Source organism: Akebia trifoliata, chromosome 3, assembly GCF_017979445.1.
Source record: "Akebia trifoliata isolate Shusen 1 chromosome 3, ASM1797944v1, whole genome shotgun sequence".
NCBI classification, from domain to species: Eukaryota; Viridiplantae; Streptophyta; class Magnoliopsida; order Ranunculales; family Lardizabalaceae; genus Akebia; species Akebia trifoliata.
This window is the reverse complement of record NC_141377.1, coordinates 12614996-12641099: the sequence shown is the minus strand read 5'-3', so window position 1 is coordinate 12641099 and position 26104 is coordinate 12614996. Positions and strand designations below refer to the sequence as shown.

The following is a 26104-nucleotide window of genomic DNA, read 5'->3' as shown; positions in this document are numbered from 1 at the left end:
AGCTTGTAAGAAATCATTCCTTAATTTTTCACGATTTTTTATTTGCAGGTTCGGTGTAGAAATTATTCACGCTTAGGATCGTCACATTCTATACTTAATTTAATAAGTACATACTCTTAGGATTACCACACTGGGAAAATAGGAGTTCAATACTTAGAAATAATCACATTGAAACCAGAGGAAGCCACACGAAGAAATTCATAAAAATTGACAAAATGATCAAAATACCCTGTATTCAACCCTCACTTAGAAATTTCATTTCAATAGGAAAACGTGACTTTGAAACAAAACTAAATTTTTGCCAATATTTACGTATATCGAGAAAAATCTAAAAATCCTTATGCTTAGGACGATAAAATTTCACATAAAATGACGATTGCCACTACGTGGAATGACATCCATTGCCACATAAAATAATAAATTTTCACATAAAATGACGACATGTGACCACACAAAGTAACAAAAATCGAGAAATTGAAACATTTATTCAAACATTAGAACCTTAAAATGAAATTAAAATTCCAGTTAAAATTAACAACCATTAAAAATACCCAACCATTAAAATCCGAGCCAATCGCACAACTTAGACAACCGATCTAAATTTTAAACCAATCAATCCAATCGATAACCATGAATCAAGTCTCTAAATCGTCGAGCAACAAAATTCAACCATTGATCATTGACCAATTAAGTGAACTAAAGCCCCGATCAAACTTAAATAATCAATCAAACCAATTAACATAGGAATTTTGTTCAATTTAATTTTTTTAATATACTAAACTGATCATCATATCAATTGATCTTTAAATCAACCAATCATCAAGCACACCAAAAGCACATGAGAAGTATGGGATCACCCCATCCATTCTCCACATCATACAAATGTGATGAACCCTCCTCAATGGATTAGCCAACAAAAGGAAACAAGGAAAAAGAAGAAAATAGAAAGAATGGGAATTCATTGGATCGACATCCCATAATAAAAGAGAGACATGCATATACATAAGATTTTGAATCATGATGATCTCCATCAATCACTAGAACTCTAGTTGATCCTATATAGAAAGGAGAGAGAAGGTGAGTTTGAAAAATTGAAGAACACATAGACAAAGGTTCACGATTGGGGATTTGCATATATCAGATCATTGGCCCGTGGATTATGAAAGACACAACTTCAACTATATTTGGATCATTGATTTGATTTATGGCACAAGGTAAGTACCCTAAAGTTTTGATTTTTAAGAACATGAATAGATTTCTTGAGATATATGAATGATTTTTTATTTTGAAAATTATAGACTAATAGTTATGTGAATAAAATACTTTGTTTGTTATAAATCTCACACCATTAACACAGACCTTTCGGCCTCTCTTCATCCCTTCTTAACAACATTCTCTCCCTCTCCCTCCTTTTCTTTTTTCTTTCTCTCATTTTTCTCAACCTCACCTCTCTCTCAGCCTCACACTCTCCTGTATAGCTTCTCAGCTTCACCCCATCTCTTCTCCCTCTTCTTGTTCCTTCTCAGTTTAGCCATGGCAGCAACCATCTTAGCTTCACTCCCTTCTATTCTCTATTTTCTTTCTCCTCTTGGTTCAGCTATGGCAACAACCACGTCAGTTTCACCCATATCTCTTCCTTCTATCCATTTCCATCTCTCTCACACCTCAACACCACAACACTTTCACCTCTATTCAGCCTCACACCTCAAATACCCAACACCCCACAACAACCCCCATCCTTGATAGCAGTCATGCACACCTTCTCTTGCCCCCTTCTCTTAGTCCCTCTCTTGCTCTCTCGATTGATCTAGCCATGGCCGTAACTCCCCATCTTGCTTTATTTCATTCTTGGATAAGCCATTACAATAGCCATAATAGCTACCATCTTCTTACTCTCAACTTTTTCTTCTCTCTCCTCATTCTATTCGGCCTCACCCTATCACCATCTCGGTCTCTATTCTCAACTCTTTCATCTCTGTTGGACTTATTCTCATAATAGAAATGAAGCATTCGACTTTAAATTTTTGAAGGAATCTTGGTAGTCACGTTTTACCATATAGTTGATATACGCAATCTGAATGAAGGTGAGATTTAGTTCTTTGTATCTTATTATAAAATTATTAATCATTTTTATTTTTTGGTAGGTGCAATTGAGAACAAATCATGCGAGGGTTGAGTACTTCGTTTTATACCTTGGCTGTTCCTAGGTCGCTAAAAATCATCGAGGTTTACGAATTGGAACATTATTTTATGTGGGTATTTACTCCAATGCAACCATATGAAATATCCATTAGATTATGTCTCGAATCAATTCGTTGGTTTTGGAGGCTATTTCAGATGAATTTAATTGGAATAATTTCCATTTAGATGGCTAATGAATTGACGCTGGTTTTAGTCCACGTGGAGGTCTTAAAATAAATATTTTTTTTTTCGTAAAACTAACACGCGATTAACCTTAGATTTTAGTACATGGGGAGACTTCTCAAACAATGTTCTCTTTGTAAAGCTAATCAGTGAGAAAACTCATTAATTTGGTGCATTTAGAAAGATTGCAATGATTTTGATTTCCAAAAAATAACACACAAGTCGACTCGTTGAATTTTGTGCATGTGGCCCATAAAATAAAATTTTGTTTTCATAAAATTGGCTAGTGAGTTGACCTATTGATCTTCATGCACTTGGTGCATAAATTGATCTCATCTTTCTCAAAATTCACTAAGCGCAAATCAATTTATCAATGCAAGCCACGTGGATCTTGCTGTTAATCGGAAATTAAGGTTTTTTTGGGATTCCCTAATGTAAATTGTGATGAATTTGTCGTGGAATCATAGTCATAAGATTCGATTTACCAACTTTGTATAAATTGATGATGATGTTTGGGTCCGAATTCTTGGACCTTTACCTTGACCATAGATCCCCCAATTGTGACTTTTCAAGTATTAGCTTGACCCTAGTCTTCAACTTGTTGACCATAGGATAATCTTTAATCGTAGTAGATATCGATTATCTCGATCGGGCGGTTTAGTGCCTAACACCTTTCGAAACTCGAAACTCGAAACTCGTAACTCGATCCTTTGTCCATTTCTCTTATTTGTTTATTGGCTTAATTCCATATTGGAGTTATCTATAGTTCCTAGACCTAAACTAGTTGCGACTCCCCATTCTCAGAAATCCCCTAATAATTTTTCAAGACGTTGTCAATGAGATTCCAAGCTTGCCCAAACATTTTCACCCCTCTAGGTTAAAATTTGATCGGGACATGGTGGGTACTTCACGCTGCGTGGTGAAGGCCCCACCTTGGCTAGTGAGGTTTTATGTTTTGACTTGTTTGATGCCCCACATTGTAAATCAAATTCGAATGGAACATTTCGTTTTGAAATGAATGGTTTAAATGAAGAATGAGAAAATGGCTTTTAAATTTTGCAAAAATAATGGAAACTGTCCAAATTTTGAAGGATCGCATTATGGATGCGATGTCCTTGATTTTAAAATGACAGTGTAAACTCTATTTGTTTGGTGTGGTGGTGAGTGGATATCCAGGGGTAAATTTTACTTTTTATTATCATAAGACGATGTTTGCATTTTTATTTATGATTCTATTACCGCGAGGTGATGTGAATTGTTTTATTTTTATGGGTTGGACTGTTGTATGGTAGGAAATTAGATATCCATTCCACATACTTTTATACTTTATGTTTTCAAAATTGGATAGCCATATGTTCGCCTGATAGGCTTTGATAATGATGATTAGTCAATGATCATTAATATTGTAGAGTAGTTAAACATATTGAAAATTAGTGAAAGGACCTGTACCTTATAGTCATAGAAAACGACCAACCTGAACTAGATAAATGGTCACATAAGTGTGATAGGTACAATAACCGACCACAAAATTAGGAACTAACAACGGGATTCCACATTGGTAAAGTCTGGAACATATTTGGATCCTGACTAAGAGGTGTCCAATCATGGTTTTCAACACTCTTAACGATTACTCTACCACTGTTTACATTTATTTTATTCATGCTTTATTTTTATTTTTATTAAATTGGAATCTATCATACAAACTATTTAAATTATGACATGTTAATATTTTTAGTATGACTGTATTTCTTTATGCTTCTTGTAAATGAAAATAATTGTGTATTAATTTAAGCCGTATATGTTTCCACACCGGCTGGGTGGTACCATGCATGGACTAGCATACGAGGAGCTACCTTGCAAGAAGGGTAGGTCAGAACAGATACCTCCATGGTCTGGTTGGCAAGGCAACATAACAATAAGCAGGGCCAAGTCTGCCAAGTAGGACAGGCCAGGTCATAAGAAAATCGTAAGACTGATACGTGCACGTCAATCTTAAAGATCCTGGAAGAGATCTCTGCAGTTAACTACGATCAATTCAAGAAATCCCGATTAAGTAAACAACTCCGTAGAGTCAGTAGAGATCCCATGACTATAGCCTATAGAAGGGGAAAACCTTATGGACAGCTAGGGGGATAAATAACACAATAAACACTATTGAGATGGATATATATATATAGGGGGAGGAATTTGAGGCTAACCAATTTTTACTGAGACTATTCCTCTACTTCTCTAACTTGAGCATCAGAGAGATTTTGGTAGGTACCATGCCGCCACAAGAAGGAGGTGCTAGGAACAACTTCAGATCAGTGCGATTGGATTCATCAGAGTCGTTCACCGGATTCTGACTACACAGAACTGGCATCATCAGTGGGAACACCAGTAGCAGATTGATTTCAATTGAAATAAAGGTGAAATCTACAAGAACGAATGAAGTCAATGCACCCCCCACCAGTAGCTCCAGTCGTAGATGTACAACTCTTGACGATATTAGATGCCATGAGAAAACAACATGAGAAGATGTAGAAAAAGATGGATAACTTAGTTGGGTAGAACCGACATTTGAGTTAGCGTCTCATAACCAGTAGTCGACGAACAAGATTAGGAAGGAGAAAAAGATGATGAAAAGTGCTGACGTAGGCATGGTAGTGGCGAAAGCTATTCAGGGAATTCAGAACTTTCCATTTACAGTAGAAATTTTAGTCGAAGAAATCCCGAAGAAGTTTGTGCCACCATGTTTCACCCTTTATTCAAGGACAAGAGACCCAGTGAAACATCTTTTCCACTTCCGACAGATGCTCGTGTTGTGGGAGAAGAAGGAAGGGTCGATGTGCAGATTGTTTCCCTCGAGTTTGTAGGGAAACGTGCTGACGTGGTTCGACAAGTTTCCATACAGATCCATAACTTCATTCGACGAACTCTGTACTGCCTTTGTAACACGATACATCGACAACAAGAAAAATGGTGGGGAAGTCGACGCTCTGCTCAGCATGAGGTTCTGATCTGAGAAGAGCCTCAGAGAGTTCACAAAGAGATTTAGAGAGGAAGCAATATCCCTAAAGAGTTGTGATGAGAGAACGGCTGTAGTGGCGTTCAAAAATTCTTTACCATCTGACTCGGGGTTGTATAGGTCCCTTATGAAAAAGAAATTGGAAACTCTAAGCAAGTTGTTTGAAAGAATGAAAAAGTACATTCACTTAAAGGATGACCCTCAGAGATCCACTGGGAAAAATAAGGTGATACATAGTGTGAAGAAGCCTAGTAAGCAGCATCAACCATAGCAGTAGAGCAGGAAGAGGCCGTTTGAGCAAAATGGGAAGGGGAGAAGATGAGGAACATATTTTGTTATGCCTTCCAACGAGATCTTGCCACTCATCGCACACAAACCGTATTTCGAATGACCTGCACCACTTTCTCAAGATCAGATAAACTACGATACAAGATACTGTAAGTATTACAAGGTGTGGGCACATACCACCAATAGATGCCAAGTCTTAAGAAGATTCCTGCAAAGGTTGGTAGAGCAAGGCAGGTTGAAAGATCTACCCATAAGGCAAAGAAAAGACCTACCTCGAGACATGAATCATATGGCTGATTAACCACCTATTGAAAGGTAGCAGTGATACATGTCATCTTTAGAGAGGAGAGTGGAAAGTCAGGGCAGAGTAGGGCCAGTGAGAGGATTAAGAAAAGAAGAGTCAAGCACCTGGCTTATGTCTTTACAGCAAGGAGTGGGCCAAAGGAGCAGAAAGGACCTTACGGGGAACAAACATTGGCGTTCACCATGAAAGATCTAGAGGGGGTAGTAAGGCCCCTCTATGACGTGCTCGTGGTAACACTGCAAGTGAGTACCTTCACGCTCAAAAGGGTGTTGATCAACAACGGTACCTCTGTAGATATCTTGTATGCTTCGGACTTCTTGAAGATAGTCCTTAACAGAAATGTGTTCACTTCAATGGGGTACCGTTAATTGGGTTTGATAGGAAATCCAGTCAGCTTTGGGGGGAAATAATGTTACCTATGCAAGTAGGACCAGTTACCTTGATGACCAGGTTCATGGTGGTTGAGACGAGTTCGCCATATAACACCATTCTAGGGAGATGGTGGACACATGAGATGTGAGCGGTTCCATCCATGTACTACCAAGTCTTTCGATTCCCCACATTGTAAGGAATGTGGGACGTGCGAGGCGATCAAACGGTTGCACAAGTGTGTACGTTGGGTAAGGAAGAGTTATTAGAGCCTAAAGTCCAGCAATAGCAATTACAGTGGGGGGAAACCAAGTCTGCTGGACCCTCATGCCTAGAAAGCATTCAAATGGTAGATGTGGGAGAATGAAAGCAGATTGGAGTAGAAACGGAGTCGGAGTCGGAAGAACTGAAGGAGTTAACGAATTACTTGAAAAGGAATTGGGATGTTTTCACTTGGTCCATAGAAAAGATGTTAGGGATCAACCTAGAGGTAATTTGTCACCATCTGAATGTAGAGTCAACCTTCAAGCTGGACAAATAGAAACCAAGGTGGCTAGCAACGCAGTTAAGGGAAGCGATGAATGAAGAGGTAGGTAGGCTGATCAGGGCAGAATTCATTAGGGGGGTGCCGTTCCTGGAATGGATAACAAATATTGTGGTAGTGCCTAAGAAGAATGGGAAGGTTAGAGTCTTCATAGACTTTACAAACTTGAATATGGCCTATCCTAAGGATAGTTTCCCAATGCCAAAGATAGATTAGCTAGTAAATGTAACTTCCGATCACGAGAAACTGTCCTTTATGGGTGGTTATTCTGGGTTCAATTAGATACAACTCAGCCTACTAGATAAAGAGAAGACATCATTCATTACAAAGCAGGGGCTCTATTGTTACAGAGTGATGCCCTTTGACTTAAAGAATGTGGGGGCTACTTATTAGAGATTAGTGATAGAGCTTTTCAGAGACTTGTTGGGCAGGATAGCAGAGGTGTATATAGATGATCTATTTGTCAAGAGTAAGACGAAGGAAGACCATGTTGGTGCTTTGGAAGAAGTCTTCTCCCGAATAAGAAAAGTGGGGATGAAGCTCAACCTAGAGAAGTGTACTTTTACATTAACTTTAGGGAAATTCCTGGGTTACCTGGTCACAAAGAGAGAAATCGAAGCCAATCCAGATCAGATCAGAGCATTACTAGAAATGCCTTCCCTAAGGACTCAAAAGTAAGTCCAAAAACTTACATGAAAAGTAGTTGTCTTGAATCGCTTTATTGCTAGATCTTCTGACAAATGCAGACCCTTGTACCAGTTGTTACGAAAAAATTCCAAGTTTGAATGAATAAAAGAGTGCGAGCAAACTTTTTCAGAACTGAATAGATACCTCAACAAGCCACCCATACTCTCAAAGTCAGAGGTAGGAAAAGAGTTGGGATTGTACTTGGCCACTTCAGAGTATGCACTGAACTCAGTCTTGGTTCAGAACGGAGTAGCCGTAGAGCAACCTTCATGGATGTAGAGATGCGTTACTCAAGACTCGAGAAGATAGGGTTAACCTTAGTCTATATGGTGATACGCCTGCGACCATATTTCTAGGCGCATCGAGTATAAGTTATCACATAATTTTCTTTAAAATCTGTATTGGGAAAAATGGAAGGATCAGGTAGAATGGCAAAATAGGCGGTGCAGTTGACAGAGTTTGGGCTTGAGTTCAAACCTAGAATTTCACTAAAGGGTCAAGCGGTATCTAACTTCTTGGCAGACATCCCAGTAGAGGAGAAAATAGATCTATTGGTAGAAGAGTTGGAACATGTGGATGGTGAATATGAATTGCGAGGCGGCCCATAGATAAACTTCGGATGGGTCACGAATAGAAAAGGCAATTAAATCAGGGTTCAGAGCGTCAAACAACGAGGCAGAATACAAGGCAATGTTACTCAACCTCGAGTCTGAGGCAACAATTTACAACGACTTGCAGTTAGTGGTGAATCACATCAATGGGACATTCGAAGCCCGGAACCCTCGGATGCAGCTTTACCTGGAGAAAATCAGGTCCGCTATGCATCACGCAGGAGAAGCCAAAGTAAAGCATATAACCCGAATAGATAACACACATGCAGATGCTCTAGCTTAGATCACTTCGATGCTGGCTGGATAAAACAAGAGAGAGCTATCGTTGGGCTACCAGGAGTACCTGACGATAGACAAGCCCAAGCTAATTAGCTTAGTAACAATTACAAAAGATCAATGATAGATAAACCCAATTCTAACCTTTCTGCAATAGGGAGAGTTGCCCAGTGGTTCAAAGGAGGCTAGGCAAGTTAAGAGCCGGGCAGTAAGGTATGTTGTCTTAGATACGACTTTATACAGGAAATCCACAGGGGGTCAACTCTTGTGGTGCCTAGTTTCGGAGGAAGTTAGAGAGGTATTGAGCGAAATTCATGAAGGGGACTGTGGAAACTATTCGGGGCGCGATCTTTGGCACATAAAGTACTCTCTCAAGGTTATTTTTGGTCCTATCTATAGAAGGATACAACGCTGTATGTGAAGCACTGCGATAGTTGTCAAAGGCACGGAAAGATAACTTGACAGCCAACAAAAAAACTAAATTCCTTTGTCATCCCATGACCCTTTGCGTAATGGGGAATTAATTTAGTAGGTCGGTTCCTCGGACACCAGGCAATTTGACCTTTTTGCTGATAGCGACAGACTATTTCACTAAGTGGGTAGAGGCACTCCCTTTAGCCAGAATTCGACAATAAGAAGTCCAGAAGTTTATCTGGGAAAACATTATTTGTAGGTTCAATTTGTCACGCACCATAGTATCTGATAATGGAAGATAGTTTACAAGAGAGTAGATTAGAGAATTTTACAGTGAGCATGGAATAACACAACTGTTTTCCATACCTTAGAACCCACAGGGCAATGGGCAAGCCAAGGCTACAAATAAAGTATTAATAAACACTTTGAAGAAGAGGCTAGGGGAAGCCAAGGGTAGATGGACAACGATTTTGAATGGAGTCTTATGGGCCTACAAGACAACCTCCAGAACTTCTATGGGAATGTCATCGTTTTCCATGGCCTACGGAATTGAAGCAGTGATACCTACAGAAACAACTTCCCCACAGTGCGATTCAGAGTAACCCAAACTAACAGAAACGACAAATAAATGGTTGCAAAGCTAGACCTATTAAAAGAAAAACGAGACACGACACTAATAAGATTAGAAAATTATCACAAAAAATTACAAAATTACTTCAACAAGAAAGTCCGCCCTCGATAATTTCATGAAGAAGACTTAATGCTATGATGAGTGTTTTAGAATACGGAAGAACAGGACAACGACAAGTTGGGTGCAAATTGGGAATGGCCATATAGAATAGCCATAATGGGTCAAAGGGGGGCCTACTACTTAATAACAATGTCCAGTCATGAGTTGCCTAGACCGTGGAATGCATATAACTTAAAAGGTATTATTAATAAATGTTTTACCTTAGTTGTTCTAAATCTATATGCAGATATTAGCAGGAAATTGGGATCCAGCTTGTATATGGGCCTATGTGGGTCTTCTCTGCCTTCATTAGCAGAATAAGAAGTTGGTTGGGGCCCAATTTTAACACGAGTAACAAAAGCATTGTGTGGATCCAGCCCAAATTCGAACCTACGTGAATCTTCTCTGCCTTCATTGGCAGAATAAGAAACTGGTCGGGGTCCTACTCTGTCATGAGTTTCAAGGGTACTAAAGTGGGATCCAGTCAGGATCCGGGCCTACGTGGGTCTTTTTTGCCTTCATGGGTAGAGTAAGAAGCTCGTCAGGGCCTAACTCTAATATGAATAACAAAAGCACTACGTGGATCTAGTCAGGATTCGAATTTATGTGGGTCTTCTCTACTATTCTTGGCAGAGTAAGAAACTGGTCGGGGTCCTACTCTTTCATGAGTTCACTAGCAGGAAATTTAGCCGATTGATAAAGTAGAAAAGTTAGAGCAGAATTATAGCATGCTTCAAGGACAGTGACTCAATTAGTTGTTTGAAGAGTTAGCCTAATAAAGGTTCCACTTAAAGTAACACTTACTTATGGTAGAACTAGGGGGGAAGAATATAATAAAAAATGAATTGGTTGTTAAAGTAGAAATGGAAGAAAGTTGACTGTTAAAGTAGAATAGTGTGTGAGTAGTCTAACCAGCGTGAACATAACATCAATGAAATGAGAATGACGAAATGTTGAAATGTGCCAAATTAGAAAGTAGGTTAGAAGGATGTGTGTGCAACATGAAGTGGCTAAAAAGGGTAAAGGTATAGATGTGGCAACAAGTGTACAAATGCAAAATTTTTCCACTAATAGTAAAGAGATACTACAAGGGAGAGATCATAAAGTTGGGATAGTACAAAGAGCAGTAACATAGAAACTGGGAACATATCATTGTTCAGTAAAAGGAGACTGGCTAGCTGAAGGAGAAGTCTAAGTAACCGTAGTAGGAGAATCAACTTCAACAGTAGTGCTTGAGGGGTTAACGGCTTCACCCTGGTCTTTGCCAGGAACGGATGATTGGTCGGAAAAATGGGCAGGGGGTGGATCACTAGACTGAGCTGAGGAATCCACTGTTGGGGTAGGATTCAATTCTAAGGTAGCACCAACCTTCAAAAGGTCGCCAGGAGCTCGATCAAGGATAACAATGGGGTTTCCCCTCTCATTTAGTTGGAAAGAGGGAATACGCCTTAGGCGTCCTATCCAGGATATGTTCTTGATAGGAGATACCAAAGGAGCATCGTCCATGTCCTCTTCATCATCTCCCTCTTCCTCTTCGTACTAAAGCTGAGCAGCCTCAAAACCTTCATGATAGGCTTTTGTAGAAGCCTCCTTTACCAGTCGAGAATACTGGGCTTACAATTGCCCTAGTAACTTCTTGGTTTCAGCCTCATCCTCTTTAGCTTGAGTAGCCTTGGCTGAATCAACACTTGTTCTCAAAGAACTTAGTTCGAGCTCTTGACGCTACATTTTCTTTTGGAGCTCTATTAGCTCTACGTCTCTTCGTTGTATTCTCTATTTGTAGCTGGCCAGCTCCAGTTGAAGAGCACCCTGGAGGTCTGCCAACTTCCTATTAGAGGCCTCCAAGGTTAGGTTTGCCTTGGAGAATTGGGTCAGATTAGCCTCCATCTCTTCTCTAGCCTCTTGGGAAAATTGGCTAGAAGAGGCTAGCTCAACTTAGAGCACAATTATTTTCTCTCCCTACTTTTTAGCTAGGATAACTAATTGGTTCTTGGCCTCACACCACTTTAGGAAGCCAGGGTCCAATAAACATAAACCTACGAAACAAAAAGAAGAACATGGACAAAACAACCAAAGCCCAGGTCAGCGTTGGCCCGGTTAACGACATCCCAATCCATGGGTGAGATAGACTGGGAGAGTAGGGAAGCAGCGGTAACGGGGTCTTTTACCCTGCAACTTTTATTGTAGACGTGATAAGGGGGCCGAAAGATGTTACTCTCATTCCCACCTTGGAAGAAGGCCCCATGACCTATCCAAGCAAAAGTAGCTGCCTCCAGAGGAGTCTTGCACAGGGAAGGGCCTTCGTGCTCATACTCATTTGAATGAGAAGGACTTCTCAAGCTTTTCCTAACCAACCGATGCCTCTTTCGTAGTTGAAGATCAGGAACAAGGCTACCCTCCCTAGAGGTGGCAAAAATCTGCCCTACCTGCATCTGAGTCTCCGCAGGAGGCTCCGTAGAAACAGCTATAGCACTAGTAGTAGCATCAGTAGCAACCACAATAGAAACATAAGCAGAGGTAGAAGTAGGACCCCCATGCACCACAACTAGCTGACCAGCCTTTCTAAAAAGGCTAGAACCTCGAAAAGTTTGGTTCCTCATTTCTTTCGCCTTTTGGCTGGGACAACATGAGGAGCAGCCCTGATGGCAGGGGAACATGAGAGCGAGAACTCCAACAGGTTGATGTCCATCGCGTCGGAGGACCCTGGCAGAATCCCAGAAGGGGAAGAGTTTGAACCAGAATTGATTAAACATTTCAAACCCTGCCCATCCGGAGAAGAGAGAGCTAGATTAGTGGGATCCCATCATTGTGGGGGAGGTTGAAGGGGAGTAGAGGCGAGAGGGAATGGATCAAGAAATTCTATTATCCACCTAGCCGGCTGAAGGGAACTCTTCGTGCAGGTGGTCTCAAAACATCAGCAAATAGATCTTCCATCATCGCCTCCTTTACAGTCCTGGTTCAGGGGTCCACTGCCACGAGCAACCGATCTTTGGACGTTCTGCGTTGTTCCTTCTAGGCCTCCATAGCCACAAGAGTGGAAGAGTTTGTAAAAAAGTAAGGAAATAGTTAAAAGCAAAGTAAGCCAAAAATAGAGAAATTGACAAGACACAACTAGTAGCCTCGAGCTAGTATTATCTTGAAAAGTCTGAGGGACCTTGAATCCCTCGTGAGGAGCACCAGGGGAAAATTCCCAATCCCTAGAAATGTGGTCTCTATGCCATCCTGTATCAGAGTTAGGGAGAGAGGAAATCAGGGTCACTACCGCACTCTTGGAGGACAACAAATAATACCCCGGACATTGGGGGATGGCTTTCAAATTGTATCAGGAAAGGAAATTGTTGGGGGTGATACTCATTTTCTCCGCAGTGTCTACCAGACAGTAGAAGTTCCCAGATATTTTGCTTGGGGCCCGATTTATCTTACTTAGTACCTCTCTAAAGAAAGTAGGGAGAGGGGGAGTTAAAGCCAACCTTAATTTGGCTAGCATAGACCAAGATCTCCCCTTGGTGGCATTCACCAAGAGTATTTGAATCTTTACCAACTTGAATGTGTACAGAGGCGGGAATGTAGAGACTCCGATGAAGTTGGGACACAATAATAGCCATTGTGAATATAGGTATGTAGAAGAAAGTAGACAGAGAAAGAAGATTACCTCAGTGTGAGAGAGGTAACTGTAACAACGAAGTAGAGAAATAAAAGTAGAGGTTCTTCATAGAGAAGCACGATGACAAAATTTCAGAGTTTTAGCATGATAGCAAGAAAATAACGCACTAAATCCCCTATTTATAGGAAGATGCAAAGGAACACGTACACCTGAAAGGACAACTTGAGCCTATTGAAGCATCCCAAGATGGGGAGTAGTGTAGAAGGTAGTAGGACACGTGATCGAGCTGTAGACATGAGAATGTTCGCCATGAATCTCAATTCTACATTGTTTGGAGTCGCCACCATTCTTTTTTGGAAATAGGTGCAAATGGACAATTGAAATGATTTTGAAATTAGTTTTGTCATTGTAGTGACTCCCACACATGGAAATGACGTGGTTTACCTAAGATCTAGGTAAGGAGGTCTGATCAAAAGATGGGGAAGGTGTTAGGCACCCCATCTTCTCCACCAAAGGTGGTTACCTTGCTTAGCCATTCTTTTTTGTAAAAAACTTAAGAAAATAAATAAAAATGCATGAGAATGCATGCTAGATGTAGTGTGTGCATTGAGTGAAATGTTCCCTTAAAAATGGGTTTCAATTTCAATGTGACATTAGGGGCATCCTATGGAAAATGATAATCCATATAGCCACATTATATTTGATGGATCTGAATGTTGGTTTGAGCTTTTAGAGAGACTCCATGATAGAGTTCCATTGAGGCCGCAACCTTGATGTATGTATGTATGACTAGAAACTTAGTGTTTCACCTTATCAAGAGGGAGACATATTTCTTCATAATTGCCATACATATGTAAGTATATGCATTGTGTACAACATGATGCATGAGATATATACAAAATGGGAAAGATGGTTTTAACCCCCACCCTTTCGATCGAACCTTAGTCCAATCTATCAGAAATAAGAGATGGTGTGCATTACATCCTAAGGAATTTCTAAAAAAAAAATAAAAGAGAGGGATAAAAGAAGAAGATGCAAGCTAAAAAGTAAACCTAGGCTACACCCACCTTGTCCCTTGACGTTCTTGGAATGATTATGAGTCTTGAGATGACTTTGAAAGTTGAATGCTTTAATTGAAGATAGATGACGAGAGATGTTGGGATTGTTGGTTGAGAATAGAGAAATTAGGGGAACTCTTATGTTGAATGTTGGTTTGAGAGAATGTTTGAGAGGTGAGTAGAAATTTTTGTAGAGCTTGGGGTAGAGAAATGGAGGCTTGAGAGCATGAATTGTTCATGGAAAATGAGATTATTTATAAAATTTTTGAAAAACTTTTAGGGATAAAGTGGTCCAACCCTAAAAATAAAGAGAATGGATATAAAGTTTATATTATTTCTTTTGGATTTTTCATTTGTATGAGGGTAAATATAACATTTGTGAAGAAATCTAAAAAACATTCTTTGATCTTTGATTTTTTGGTAACTAGAGGTGAGAGAACCAAAAATATTTTTGGAGGGTGAATAGGGAGTGACATGTGTAAAGGTGAAGTGGTAGGTAAAAAGTAGACCTTAGTTTATTTGTAAATAACTCATAAAATAAGGGTGGATGTATGTTTTTAAAATAAACTAATATGAGAACAAAAATATTTTTAGGAGGGTGAGTAGGAGAGTGGCATGTGTAAAAGTGAAGTGGTAGGTAAAAAGTAGACTTCGATTCATTTGTAAATAACTCATAAAGCAAGGGTGGATGTATATTTTAGAAATGGACTAATGAGAGAGCCTTATGTATGTACTTAAAGATTTCTACCTTTTAAAAGTATGATTGAAAGTTTTCTCAACTTTATAGATTATTACCAAAGACCAAATAAACTTTTTAGTTTGACCATCCTTTTTGGGAAGGGTGTTATTGGATTTTCATAAGGGGGAGTTGACTATTTAATTAAATTGAATTATTAGGTATTGGGAGCTTATGAGAGGCCACCATGTGTCATCTTTTGAAGGAGTGTAAGAGAATGGGCTTGGGATTGGGCTTTGGGGATGAACTTGAGCTATGAACTTTGGGTTAGGAGATGGACTTGATTTATGGATAATGGTATTATGGACTTTGGGTTAAGGACTTAGGGTGACTTGGCTTGATTAGGATATAGACTTTGTTTATGGACTTGGGTTAGGGTATGGGTGATGGATAGGTTAATGGAGAATGGGTATAGATTTGAATTGGTTTATGAGAGTGGGTATGGAACTAAAGTGGATTAGTGACAAGGTTTGGGCATGCAAGACTATATGACATGATGCATATCTGCATGTATACATGAAGATGATGCCAAGTGACAATGTGGGCCCGTTGAGAGGCTTAAGTTTTAAATTGGAATTAACTTAAGGAAACTTTGGTTTTCCTTAGCGGGTTCGTGCAAATTGGGATGTTTACATGGGCATAGATGAAGAGTGATCCATCTAAGCTGTCAAAGAAGATTTGAAGCGACGTTGCATTGATTCAGAAATAATAGACACAATTATGAGAGATCAAGGCAGCCAATAAGAGAATAGAAGTATGTCTTGAGGAGACGAAAATACCTTAAACCTCCTCGAGAGGGGATAATTGTAAAGGGAAATAATTACGTATTAATCTAAGTCGTACACATGTCCACACCGGTTGGGTGGTACCAAACACGGACCATCATACGGGAACGATGCCCTACAAGAAAGGTAGGTCAGAGTAGAGACTTCCATAGTCTGGCTGGTAGGGCAGCATAACAATAAGCAAGGCCAAGTCTGCCAAGCAGGGCAGGCTAGGTCATAAGAAAATCGTAAAACTGATACGTGCACGTCAATCCCAGATATTCCAGAAGAGATCTTTACAGTTAAGTACGAGCAATCCAAGATATCCTAATTAGGTAAACAACTCTGCAAAGTCAGTAGAGATCCCATGATTATAACCTACAGAAGGGAAAAATCCTATGGACAGTTAGGGGGGATAAATAACACAGTAAACACTATTGAGAGGGATCTTTTTGGAAGAGGGACTGGAGGCTAACCAGTTTTTACTGAGACTATTCCTCTGCTTCTCTAACTTGAGCGTCAGAGAGATTTTGGTAGGTACCACACCACCACGAGGAGGGAGGTGCTTGAAACGACTTCGGATTAGTGCGATTGGATTCATCAGAGCCGTTCATCGGATTTCGACCACACACTTATTATATTGGAAAACCTCTATGTATTTTAACTATACTATAATGATTTTGCCCATGTTAGGAGACTATTAGTTTGAGATAGTGATTTACTTGCTGAGTAACTTCTCCATTACTCACTCTATCATTTCAGTTGCAGATTCTCCCCCAGTTGAGGAATAATTAGAGGAGTCTCCATTGGAGTATCACCTCGTAGGTCACATTGATGATTATAGTTTGCTTCTAGGCAATAATTGGAATTACTTTACTAGATCTATTTTAGTTTAGGTGTTAGAAATGTTTCTGATTTATTTATTTTAAGAGTAGTGTTTGATGTCAGTGTGGGATTTTGCCAACTTTTTTTATTATTTTTGTGTGTAAATTTTGGAGCTCTAGTTTCTAGATCATATTACATCTTAGTCATCTTGTGGATACTTACACACTTTTATTTCATATTTATTAAAATTTTCGCTGCGATATTATATGTCGTCACCATATTTCTTATTTTTTTTATTATTTTCATTATTGGGAGTGTGTATTTTAGTGCCTTGGATTTAGCATAGAATCATGGGTATTAGTGTTAAAATTTGGGGGTACCACAGAGTGGTATCAGAGGTCAGCATTATGTCCGTCTAGGACGTAGGTAGCTCTGTTATAAAGATCTAACAGATGCAACAGAATAGTATCAGAGCACGATATTACGTTCGTATGAGACATACTTTTATCTAAAGATTCCCATAGTTCCTTTACAGTAGTAATTGAATTGTACACATTATATAATGTGTTATTCAGTCCATTAATGATATAATTCCTACATAGAAATTCTGCATGTTTCCATGCTTCAATAACAGTAATTGTGGTTGTGTCAGATTCGTTCTTTTTGAGAACATGAGGATCCTCTTGGAGGAATTTCGCCAAGTTCAATGTTGTTAAATAAAACAACATCTTTTGTTGCCACCTCTTGAAGTCTGTGCTATCAAACTTCTCAGGTTTCTCTTGTGGAGTATGTATTATAGAATTCATTTTCTTTTTTGAAAATCTAATCAACACATAAATATTAATAAATCTATCTTAAGATTGTTAAAACCTGTGACATTATATTACAAACAATAAACATAAAAATGATGTGAAATAAAGTAACAAAGTATATTCTAAATACCATAAAATATATTATCTTAATGTTGAAATGAACGAGGCTTGTATTGGACATAATAGCCTTTAGACAAATTTCGCCCCTATGATGTGCCAACAATCTTTGGATGTTTGTTTCCCAAGATACAACGTTTTACACGTGTACAAGACAACACTCTAAGTGTACACGTACAATTGAACTTGTATTGTGATTAGTACTCTCAAGAACACACAAGGAAATCTCTTGAAAATAAGAAAGACGCTATGCAAATAAAAAACTTGAAAATTGAATGAATTCGAATGAGGAAAGTAATGTGAATTTATAGTAATGTTGATAAGAGTTGTGGCTTTTTGAACATACACACCTGTCAATAGAGTTTAAATTCAAAGATTTGCACCCCTCCCTGCACGCGCATTGCATGCACACACACACACTATGGTTTTCGGACCAATGGGTCCAAATCCCTTTTAGAACCCATGGGCCCTCACGTGTGTGTGGACTTGACCCATATCTTTCTCACATGTGAGAGCTTCTATATAAGAGTTACACTCTTTAGTTGTTTTTATTCGATATGGGACTAAAATTTTACACCACAACTTTGAAAAACAAACTACGTAACTCTTACTATTACTTTTTTACTTTAACTTTAACTTTTGCTTTTACTTTTCTTCTACTTCCATTCAAACATTAGGATAAATCCTACATTATTCCAACGGTTGTTGATGGAGTGCCCTAAACAAACACTAAAAGATGGGAGCGCTCTTATCAAAAACTTAAATATTGAGTTGCCCATAAAAGTTGGAGGGCCCTTAAAGAAAAGTGGTGTGTATTTAAAATTTCACATTTTATATGGTCGGTGTTTCATTGACCACATCATTCCTCCAAATGACAAAAGAACTGCAAACCACAACAAATAGCTCTGAGTCTAGTTACCTTTTTCACTTTAAAAGGGCTACCAATGGATCACGTTGGGAGTGATTTGGGACCAACTAATAAAGACTAAATCCGAACTCTTCTTGGATGGTGTTTTTATCAGATCACATTATTAGGATCTAAATCCAATCCAAAAAACAGTTGGATTGGATAATATCCAAATTTTCATACAAAATATAGATAAAGTTCATATATTTACAAAAAAAAAAAAAACAATATATAATTTACATACCTTGTCACATTTTATTGTATTGGGACAGATTGATCCAAAACCAATCCACTAAGGTATCAAAATGAATCCCAAATTCTTGATCTAGATCAAAAGTTATCAAATCCGAATGGATCAGATTTCGGGTCATGTCCAATCAATTGACAACTCCACCCTCAGTGTAACCCGGCCTTCAAACCAACTCCATTACAATGAATACAGGATCCATTGACCTAGTTTCTCAGGCCCGAGGTGTCCCATTTATTTATTGGACTTAAAACTAAGCTCAGGCCCAATTGTTTTTGTGGTCCAACTCCAAACCCTGTTTGAAAGTAGTCTCTCCCGCCACAAAATAAATGCGGTTACTCAAGTAACTGTCTCTTCAATTTTGTATAAACTCTCTCTCTCTCTCTCTCTCTTTTTCTCTCTCCAAATGCCAAATACATTCTTTTTTCTTCTTCTCATTCTCCTCCGCACGGCTGTTTCCCAAACATCAGAATTCCAAAAATTTCTGGGTGATCCACATCCAGTTGTCTGTAAGTTATCTCTCATGCGATGGATCAGATATATGTTATACTGTTAGATTTTTTTTTTTTTTTTTTATAGTTTTTGAATCTGATTTTAGAAGATTAGATTAACGAATTATATATATACAAAGGTTTCTCCAAATGTTTTCAGGTCTCTCTCCATTATAGTTTCCCAGATTCTTGAATTAAAACAAGCAAATTATTTTCTGGAAATTTTGGTTGTCAGTGAGAGTGTTTAGGGATTTAGTTTTATGGTGACAGAGCATCAAAAGATTGAACCAAGCCATTCCAGCCAGAACTGAAGACAACCCATTAAGCTAAACTAGACCCTTTAAATAAATAATTGCTTATTCAAGTTGCTTCCATGTAAACTGATCAAGAATTATACTATTGTGCTCAAAATGAGAGTTTACTGCTGTCGCGATTAATGCATCTTGCTAGAATTAGCCAGCCTCATATGGCATTGGTATGAATCCTCTTTTAGGTTGTTTTTGATAACCAATTAATTCTGTTGGTTCCATCCTATCCTATATAAATAATGAAAGAATAATCACCTCTGTTTTGTTTTGTTTTGTTGAGACACAGAGTATCAATTCTGATGTTTAGTAATTTTTGTCATTGTAACTGATAGATTGATGTCAATTGCAGCAAAAATTAAAATACAACAAAGCCTTGTTTGTTGCTAAGGATCAATCAAGACCCTTTAAAGTTTATCAGAGGTGTAATAAAATTTCCAACAAGCAAAGCCCAAACCTTGATTTGGTGGGATGATACTGATATGGGAGTCTCTTTGCTTTGCTTGATAGAGGATCTTATATGGGTAGTTTAGGCACTGCAAATTAATTGTGGGCAATTAACCATTATTATTATTATTATTATTATTTTATATTATGTATTAGGGTATTTTAGTCATTTCAAAAGTAAGAAGGGTAGAATAATATTTCTATGATCCCAATAAATCTATATCTTCAACCCTAGATGTGATTTCTAGGGCAATATTGGTGTGATATCAATATATCTATCTCTTCTTCCCATCCTCCACCATTGTTCTTCTCAAATCCCAGATTGTTCATCTATTCTTTCTTCAACATACTCGAAACCCTAGAAACCTTTTCTTATTGCCTCTTTTAATTGTTTAATCTACAAAATACCTATTTCTGATTTCTTTCTTTGAGCCTTTTTGTTTTTCTTTAACCCAATCTTTGGAAATACAAACATTAAACCCTAGAAAATCCTTATTTCCTCTAAAGGTCTTGTAGCGTGTGATCTTTCAGTTTTTCTACACCCACCTCACCTTAGTTTAATATTTTCTCTATTTGCAAATTGTGTGCTGTTATGTGCCTAATTGTAGGGATGAGAGTAGAGTAGTTTTAAGTACATATAATGTATAGAATATATTCTTGATAAGTGGTAAATAGTTAAAATAAGTTGGGTGCATGGGATCATAATCTATATTGTGGGAGAAGTTGGGCTGTGGGTTATGGGATAGTTCCCTGAATGAATAGGATAGTGGGTAGCTTGGCGTAGTGGGTAGTTATGGTAGTGTTTCTCTTGTATTTAAATTTATTGTGAGATTAATGAAAATATGCAGAGAATTATTATTATTAAAAGTCCTTTGGGATTTAGAGATTCACCATCTCGAATTGGTGGCTTAGAAGGTCCGATCTCCCTTGAAAGAGATTAATCTCAATATTTTTCTTCTTTTTTATTATTTTTGTGGTCCAATCTAAGTAGGTACGTAACATGTGCATGGGAGATTTTGGATGAAAAGGTGAGGGATATCACCTTAAGATTTTAGAACCAATTTTTTTAGATTTCACTCTTTTCTCACATCATTTAAAAAGACATGAACAAAATGAGTACCTCTTACATGAGTTTGCCTACCTTTCGTTAACTGAAATTTCAATCTCCCAGTGAGGGGAAAATTATTGTGTATCTTTGACACATTCTCTATTCACTTGAACACTCTTTTCATATAATACCCAAACCCACCAGGCATGTTAAAATAAATAAATAAATAAAAGGGGTACATGGGAACCTAACTGCTCCCTAATCTGGACGAATCTTTACATGACTCCATATTCTTTAGAATCACCGAAAAGAGTTCTAACTTCCTCTGAAATTTCACATCATTAGGATGTTGTTAGGCAAGGTTTTGACGAAAGGTAGGATGACAACCCGTTCCTGTGTGACAGAATAGTCCATGGAAGGAGGTTGCTGTCCTAAAATTTTTTCCTAATAACATCTTTTTGGACCAATTCCATGTTTTGATTGTTATTAGCAAGGTATTAAATTTCGATTTCAATGTCCATTTCGGTCATCCTGGAAATGGAAATATTTTGACCAGTGTGGAAATCAATTCAATTATTTTCTCATTTCATACCAAAAGTATTCCATAAAATTCTATGCCACGGTCCAACTAGAACCCTAATTTATGCTCTTTTTATCAATATTTTAAGATTTACAGTTTTATTTTTTATTTTTATTTTTTGTTCCAAGTGTTTCATTAGTAATTTTCTCATGAAAAATGTTCTTAGCTGCTTTTAACTCATGCCTTAAAATGATCAATGAATCTCATAAGACAATCCTTTTCATTTCAGCTCAAGAGCCCCTCAGGAAGGCCACTTATAGGCTTTCAAAACCACTGATTGGAGATGATGGAAGGATTTACACTTGTTCTGAAAGGAATTTTTTTGCATTTGAAAGCAATGGTTCTATTGCCTGGACCATCCACTTGAACTACTCATGTGATGTCAATATAGCTCCAACTTGTGATGAAAGAGGGAAGGTAATCTCATTAAAATGTATGAACATGTGTGCACAAGAAAATTCTACTTTTCAGCATAATGGGATCTTTCACTTGTAACTATCTATCTGATACCAATATAATAGAGATTGACCTTTTAATGTGTTTTACCAGCAGTTTGAAGTGTATAGCATGTATTTTCTTCTTTCTTTCCTTGGTATAAGTTCTATCCCTATAATGCGAGAGAGATTTCTGACATGGTGACACTTGAAAACCTCATCAATTCAAAGATTTAGTATGATAAGAGTCGTGCTTAAAATTGACATCGATTCACACATAGTTGACGTGGAGGTGGGCACTAACCATAGATGCTTTTCACTCATATCTTGATGAAAAGCATTTATGGCTCCGTTCACACATCAAGCCATATACATTTGTCTATGTGATCAACCAGTGTAACACTGTATGTTTGAATGTTGGCTTCCTACCCCATTTCCTTAACTTGTTTTCTTTATATCTGTAATAAATTTATTTTTCAGTACATCTGCAGATATATGTGATTGCTGAAAACAGAATTCTTCAACTTAAGCCATCAAACATTGGAACTTCTGAGTCTGCAGTAGAAGTTTTCTTTGGTGACAAATCAACTACAAAAGAATCAGATGAAATTATTGGGATCTCAATATGCATGTTGAGTTCATATATGTTCCTTAGTATAAAAAACCGGGGACTATTAGCATACACGCTGCGAGGACAACTTCTATGGAGTGCTGGACCTGTGCTCTATCAATTTGGTTACCGCCAAGGTTGTAAGAAGAACATTACAGATTGTTATTTTATTTCAGCACCTGTCATTGATCAATGTGAAGGTAGTATTTATGTAAGTTCACCACAAAACCCCCACTCTGCGTTTTTTTTTTTTTTTTGTGTTATTATTTTCACAATTTTTTTATACAAGCTGTAAGAATTTTTGCAATAGCAGATCTCAAACACTGAAGGAGAGCTCTATTCTTTGTCTATTCGAAGTCCTCACTTCAAATGGATCCAGGATTTTAGTGCATTCGACAAATTACTAACAGTAACTCCTGGAAACAATGGCCTTGTGTATGTTACGATCCCAGTTAAAGCTCTTGTGTTGGCACTAGATGTTTCAACTGGAAATATTTTATGGCAGAAAAAAATCGGTCCATTAAGTAGAACAGAATGCTCACCAGTAGTAGATTCTAATGGTAAATACTTGCCCAATACAATATAGTCCATTAATGAGTCAGCCTATGTAGCATTCGTACTTCAACTAATTAACAAATCTCCGCATTCCATTATTTCAATTATCATCACAGGTTGGATATCGATTGGCTCATTGGATGGTGTCTTGTATTCATTCTCTCCAAACGGGGTTCTCAAGAAATTTCCTAAGGCGATTGTGCTTGATTCGGTGGTTCAAGTTAGCCCACTTCTTGATTGCTCTGGATATGCAGTTTATATTTCTCAGACAAAGATGGAGGGAAAGATTAGCCGCACAATTGACGAATATACTTACATTTCAGCAATGAAACCTATAAATGTAGTATTCACTTTATTGGTTCCTGCTACTGGATCCATTTACTGGAATGGAATCTATCCTGGTAAGTTTTTAACATCAATTTTGAACTTATCGTGAATATATATGGGTCACATTAGGGAGACAACACGGAGACAACCTCTATGGTGAGGAGATCATCCTCACAAAAAATCAGCTCAATCTAAAATTTCTATCCCCATCAAAAGTGGTTTAGAATTGTGGACCGTCGATTTTTTTATCATTATTTTGTAAACAGTTTTGATGGAATTAGAAGTTTCAGATTGGGCTGATATTTTTTTAAGGATGATCTCCTCACCAAAGAGATCATCCTCACAAAAAATCAGCTCAATCCACAAGACTTTTAAGTTATATAGGACAAATTTTGTCTCCCTATATATGTATTATAGAAACAATAAGCTTCTATAAAAGCACATGTAATACATTTTAAAGTGGTTGGCTGTGTTTATCAGGTAAATTCTCATTGTTTTTGTCCGAGAGTGATCTACAGCATTTTGCACTGGATGAGCGGATTCTGCTTGCTTTTATAAATGCTGAAAGTAAGATTCTTAAGATAATAAATTGAGCCGCTTAATGCAAACTCTTCTTGCATTTCTGAATTGGTTCAATCAGAAATTTAATAATCAATCAAATGCCATTATGAAAATATCGATTTGCATACAGTAGCTTGAAAAGAATCACTTTGCATCAATTTTCAGTTTTTTTTTTTTTGATGGGTAAGGTGGGGTTGATTGAAGCTGTTATACCAAAATTCATTGGGGTTGTTAAGTCAAGGATTCAAGACTATTCTTGTAAATGGTGGATAAGGTTTTAGATAACGATGATCAGGATAGGAGGAGAATAACCAAGAGGAGGAAGGATTATCTAGAGAGAAAGGGATGAGAGAGAAGGGAATGGAATTAGGGTTCCCAAAATCTGTTCCCTCCTTTGATGCCCTAATTTCTTATTTATAGGCAAAAGGGGAATGAAATGCCCTCCCCTCATTTTGCACCATCTATAATTCTTACGTGAAAATTGTACAAACTATGGGCTACTTTTGCGTTTTAGCTTTTTGTCCTCCAGTGATTAACATTGTGAACGTTTCCTTTTTTTTTTTTTTATTTTAATGCAGAGATGGGGAACCCCCTGCCATGTCGCACCACACGTAAAAACACTCATAATTGCCTTTCAGTTTCCGTAACATTTTGATATGCTTTGTATCCGACCTCCTCTTTTGTTACCAGGTCAGAAGTTTTCATTTAGCTGCTCCCAAGCAAGCCCGAAGCATCTTCGCATCTACACAGGTGAGTTGTTGTCTCATTTAAATAAATATGCCGGGAAGTATGACTTTACATCATCCTAAGGCTTCCTTGCAGGCAATGAAAGGGCAATACTACTGTTTCTGTTATTCCAGACTTCAGTCCTAATAGTATTAGGAGGATTTATATGGTTTTGCTGTATATTTTGGAAGAAGAAGAAACTTAAAGATCAAGGCCTTGGAAAATTCCTTGAAAAGAGGGTAAGCTGTAATAGCACACCGCACATTATAACAGCAGTCCATTGACAAGTATATATTTCTGACCTTAAAATTACCTTTCAGCACTCCCTTCGAGTGAAGAAGAAAGCATTTGATAGGACAATTACAAAGCTTGAACAAAAGGCTGCAGACGAAGCCATGGCCAATGAAGTAGTAGAGAAATTGGGAGATATGGTGAGGGAGAGACAAGGCATAGAGAGGAAGCTTTCAACAACCTATAGCTTGGGTAGGGACAGAACCAAGTCACTCTCACGGTCACTCCTCCCTTTATACGATGGGAAGTCGAAGAGCTACTCTTTTCAAGGTAGGAAGAAAGAGAGTGTAACCATCTTTCACACATTAAGTGATACTTCTTCAAGAGAAAGCAGTACTAGCAGTAGTAGCAGTAGTAATAGTAGTAGTAGTAGCAGCAGCCAAGGAGATGCTAATTGGTATAACTATGGAGATAAGGAGTCGGCTGCTAAGGCAAAGCCACCTTTTGAAGTTGGGCCTTCTTCTATTAGTGCTGGGGTGTGCGAAAAACGGTACTGGGAGAGTCCATTGGGGCCTGCATCAGCTTCAAAAGGATTTACAAACCCATTGTTTGTCACGCATGCTTCTTCAAGGCAATCGAGTGAAGGGCCAATGCAAGAGGAAGAGGTGATGGAGCTCATGCAAAAGGGCAGTGGTAGGAGGATTTGGTTGAAGAAGAGGAGGACCTTGTCTTCAACTAACTAGAGAAAGACCTAACTAAGTTTATTGAGATGTTAATCAAAATATTGTTATATATATTGACATACTTGGTATGATTTTAAAACATTTTAACTACTCAACAACTTGCATGTAAGCTTAGCATGATTTATCACTCATTACTATGTGAATTATGATAACCTTGTTCCTACTGAGTAACTCCCATTACTCACCCTACCCCACACTATGGAGTTCGCATCAAGGTAGAGTACCGAGTTGGTAGCGGTTGAGGAGTTCATTGAAGAGTATGCCATTTATGACTAGCCTTTACTTTAGTTTAATAACTCAAGCTTTAGGAAACAAAAACACTTCTTGATGTTATTATAAACAACACATGTATGTTACCTTTTGAGGTGAAATGAAAATGATT

General features: G+C 38.1%; 1 protein-coding gene across 3 annotated transcripts; it reads left to right on the top strand.

Moving 5' to 3' along the window:
- Positions 1-1061: 1061 nt before the first annotated feature.
- Positions 1062-26104, top strand: GEX3 (gamete-expressed 3). Of its 3 annotated transcripts, none has more exons than XM_086433935.1 (10): positions 1062-1214; positions 21765-21952; positions 22461-22790; positions 22893-23139; positions 23251-23535; positions 23942-24028; positions 24601-24633; positions 24713-24772; positions 24845-24987; positions 25069-26103. In XM_086433935.1, the coding sequence occupies exons 1-10, from the start codon at positions 1205-1207 to the stop codon at positions 25720-25722; spliced, it is 2037 nt and encodes a 678-aa protein (XP_086290061.1). In that variant the 5' UTR covers positions 1062-1204; the 3' UTR covers positions 25723-26103. The 3 variants fall into 3 exon arrangements, with proteins under 3 accessions (XP_086290061.1, XP_086290060.1, XP_086290059.1); XM_086433933.1 differs by lacking the exon at positions 1062-1214 and adding an exon at positions 18878-19173 and having other exon boundaries at positions 25069-26102; XM_086433934.1 differs by lacking the exons at positions 1062-1214; positions 24601-24633 and adding an exon at positions 18875-19173 and having other exon boundaries at positions 25069-26104.

Coding starts and splice junctions, on each gene's coding strand:
- GEX3 (XM_086433933.1), top strand. CDS start 19,071: ATGCCAAATACATTCTTTTTTCTTCTTCTCATTCTCCTCCGCACGGCT. Junction 22,791..22,892: donor AATGTGAAGGTAGTATTTAT/GTAAGTTCACCA, acceptor TTGCAATAGCAG/ATCTCAAACACTGAAGGAGA. Junction 24,988..25,068: donor GAAAATTCCTTGAAAAGAGG/GTAAGCTGTAAT, acceptor ATTACCTTTCAG/CACTCCCTTCGAGTGAAGAA.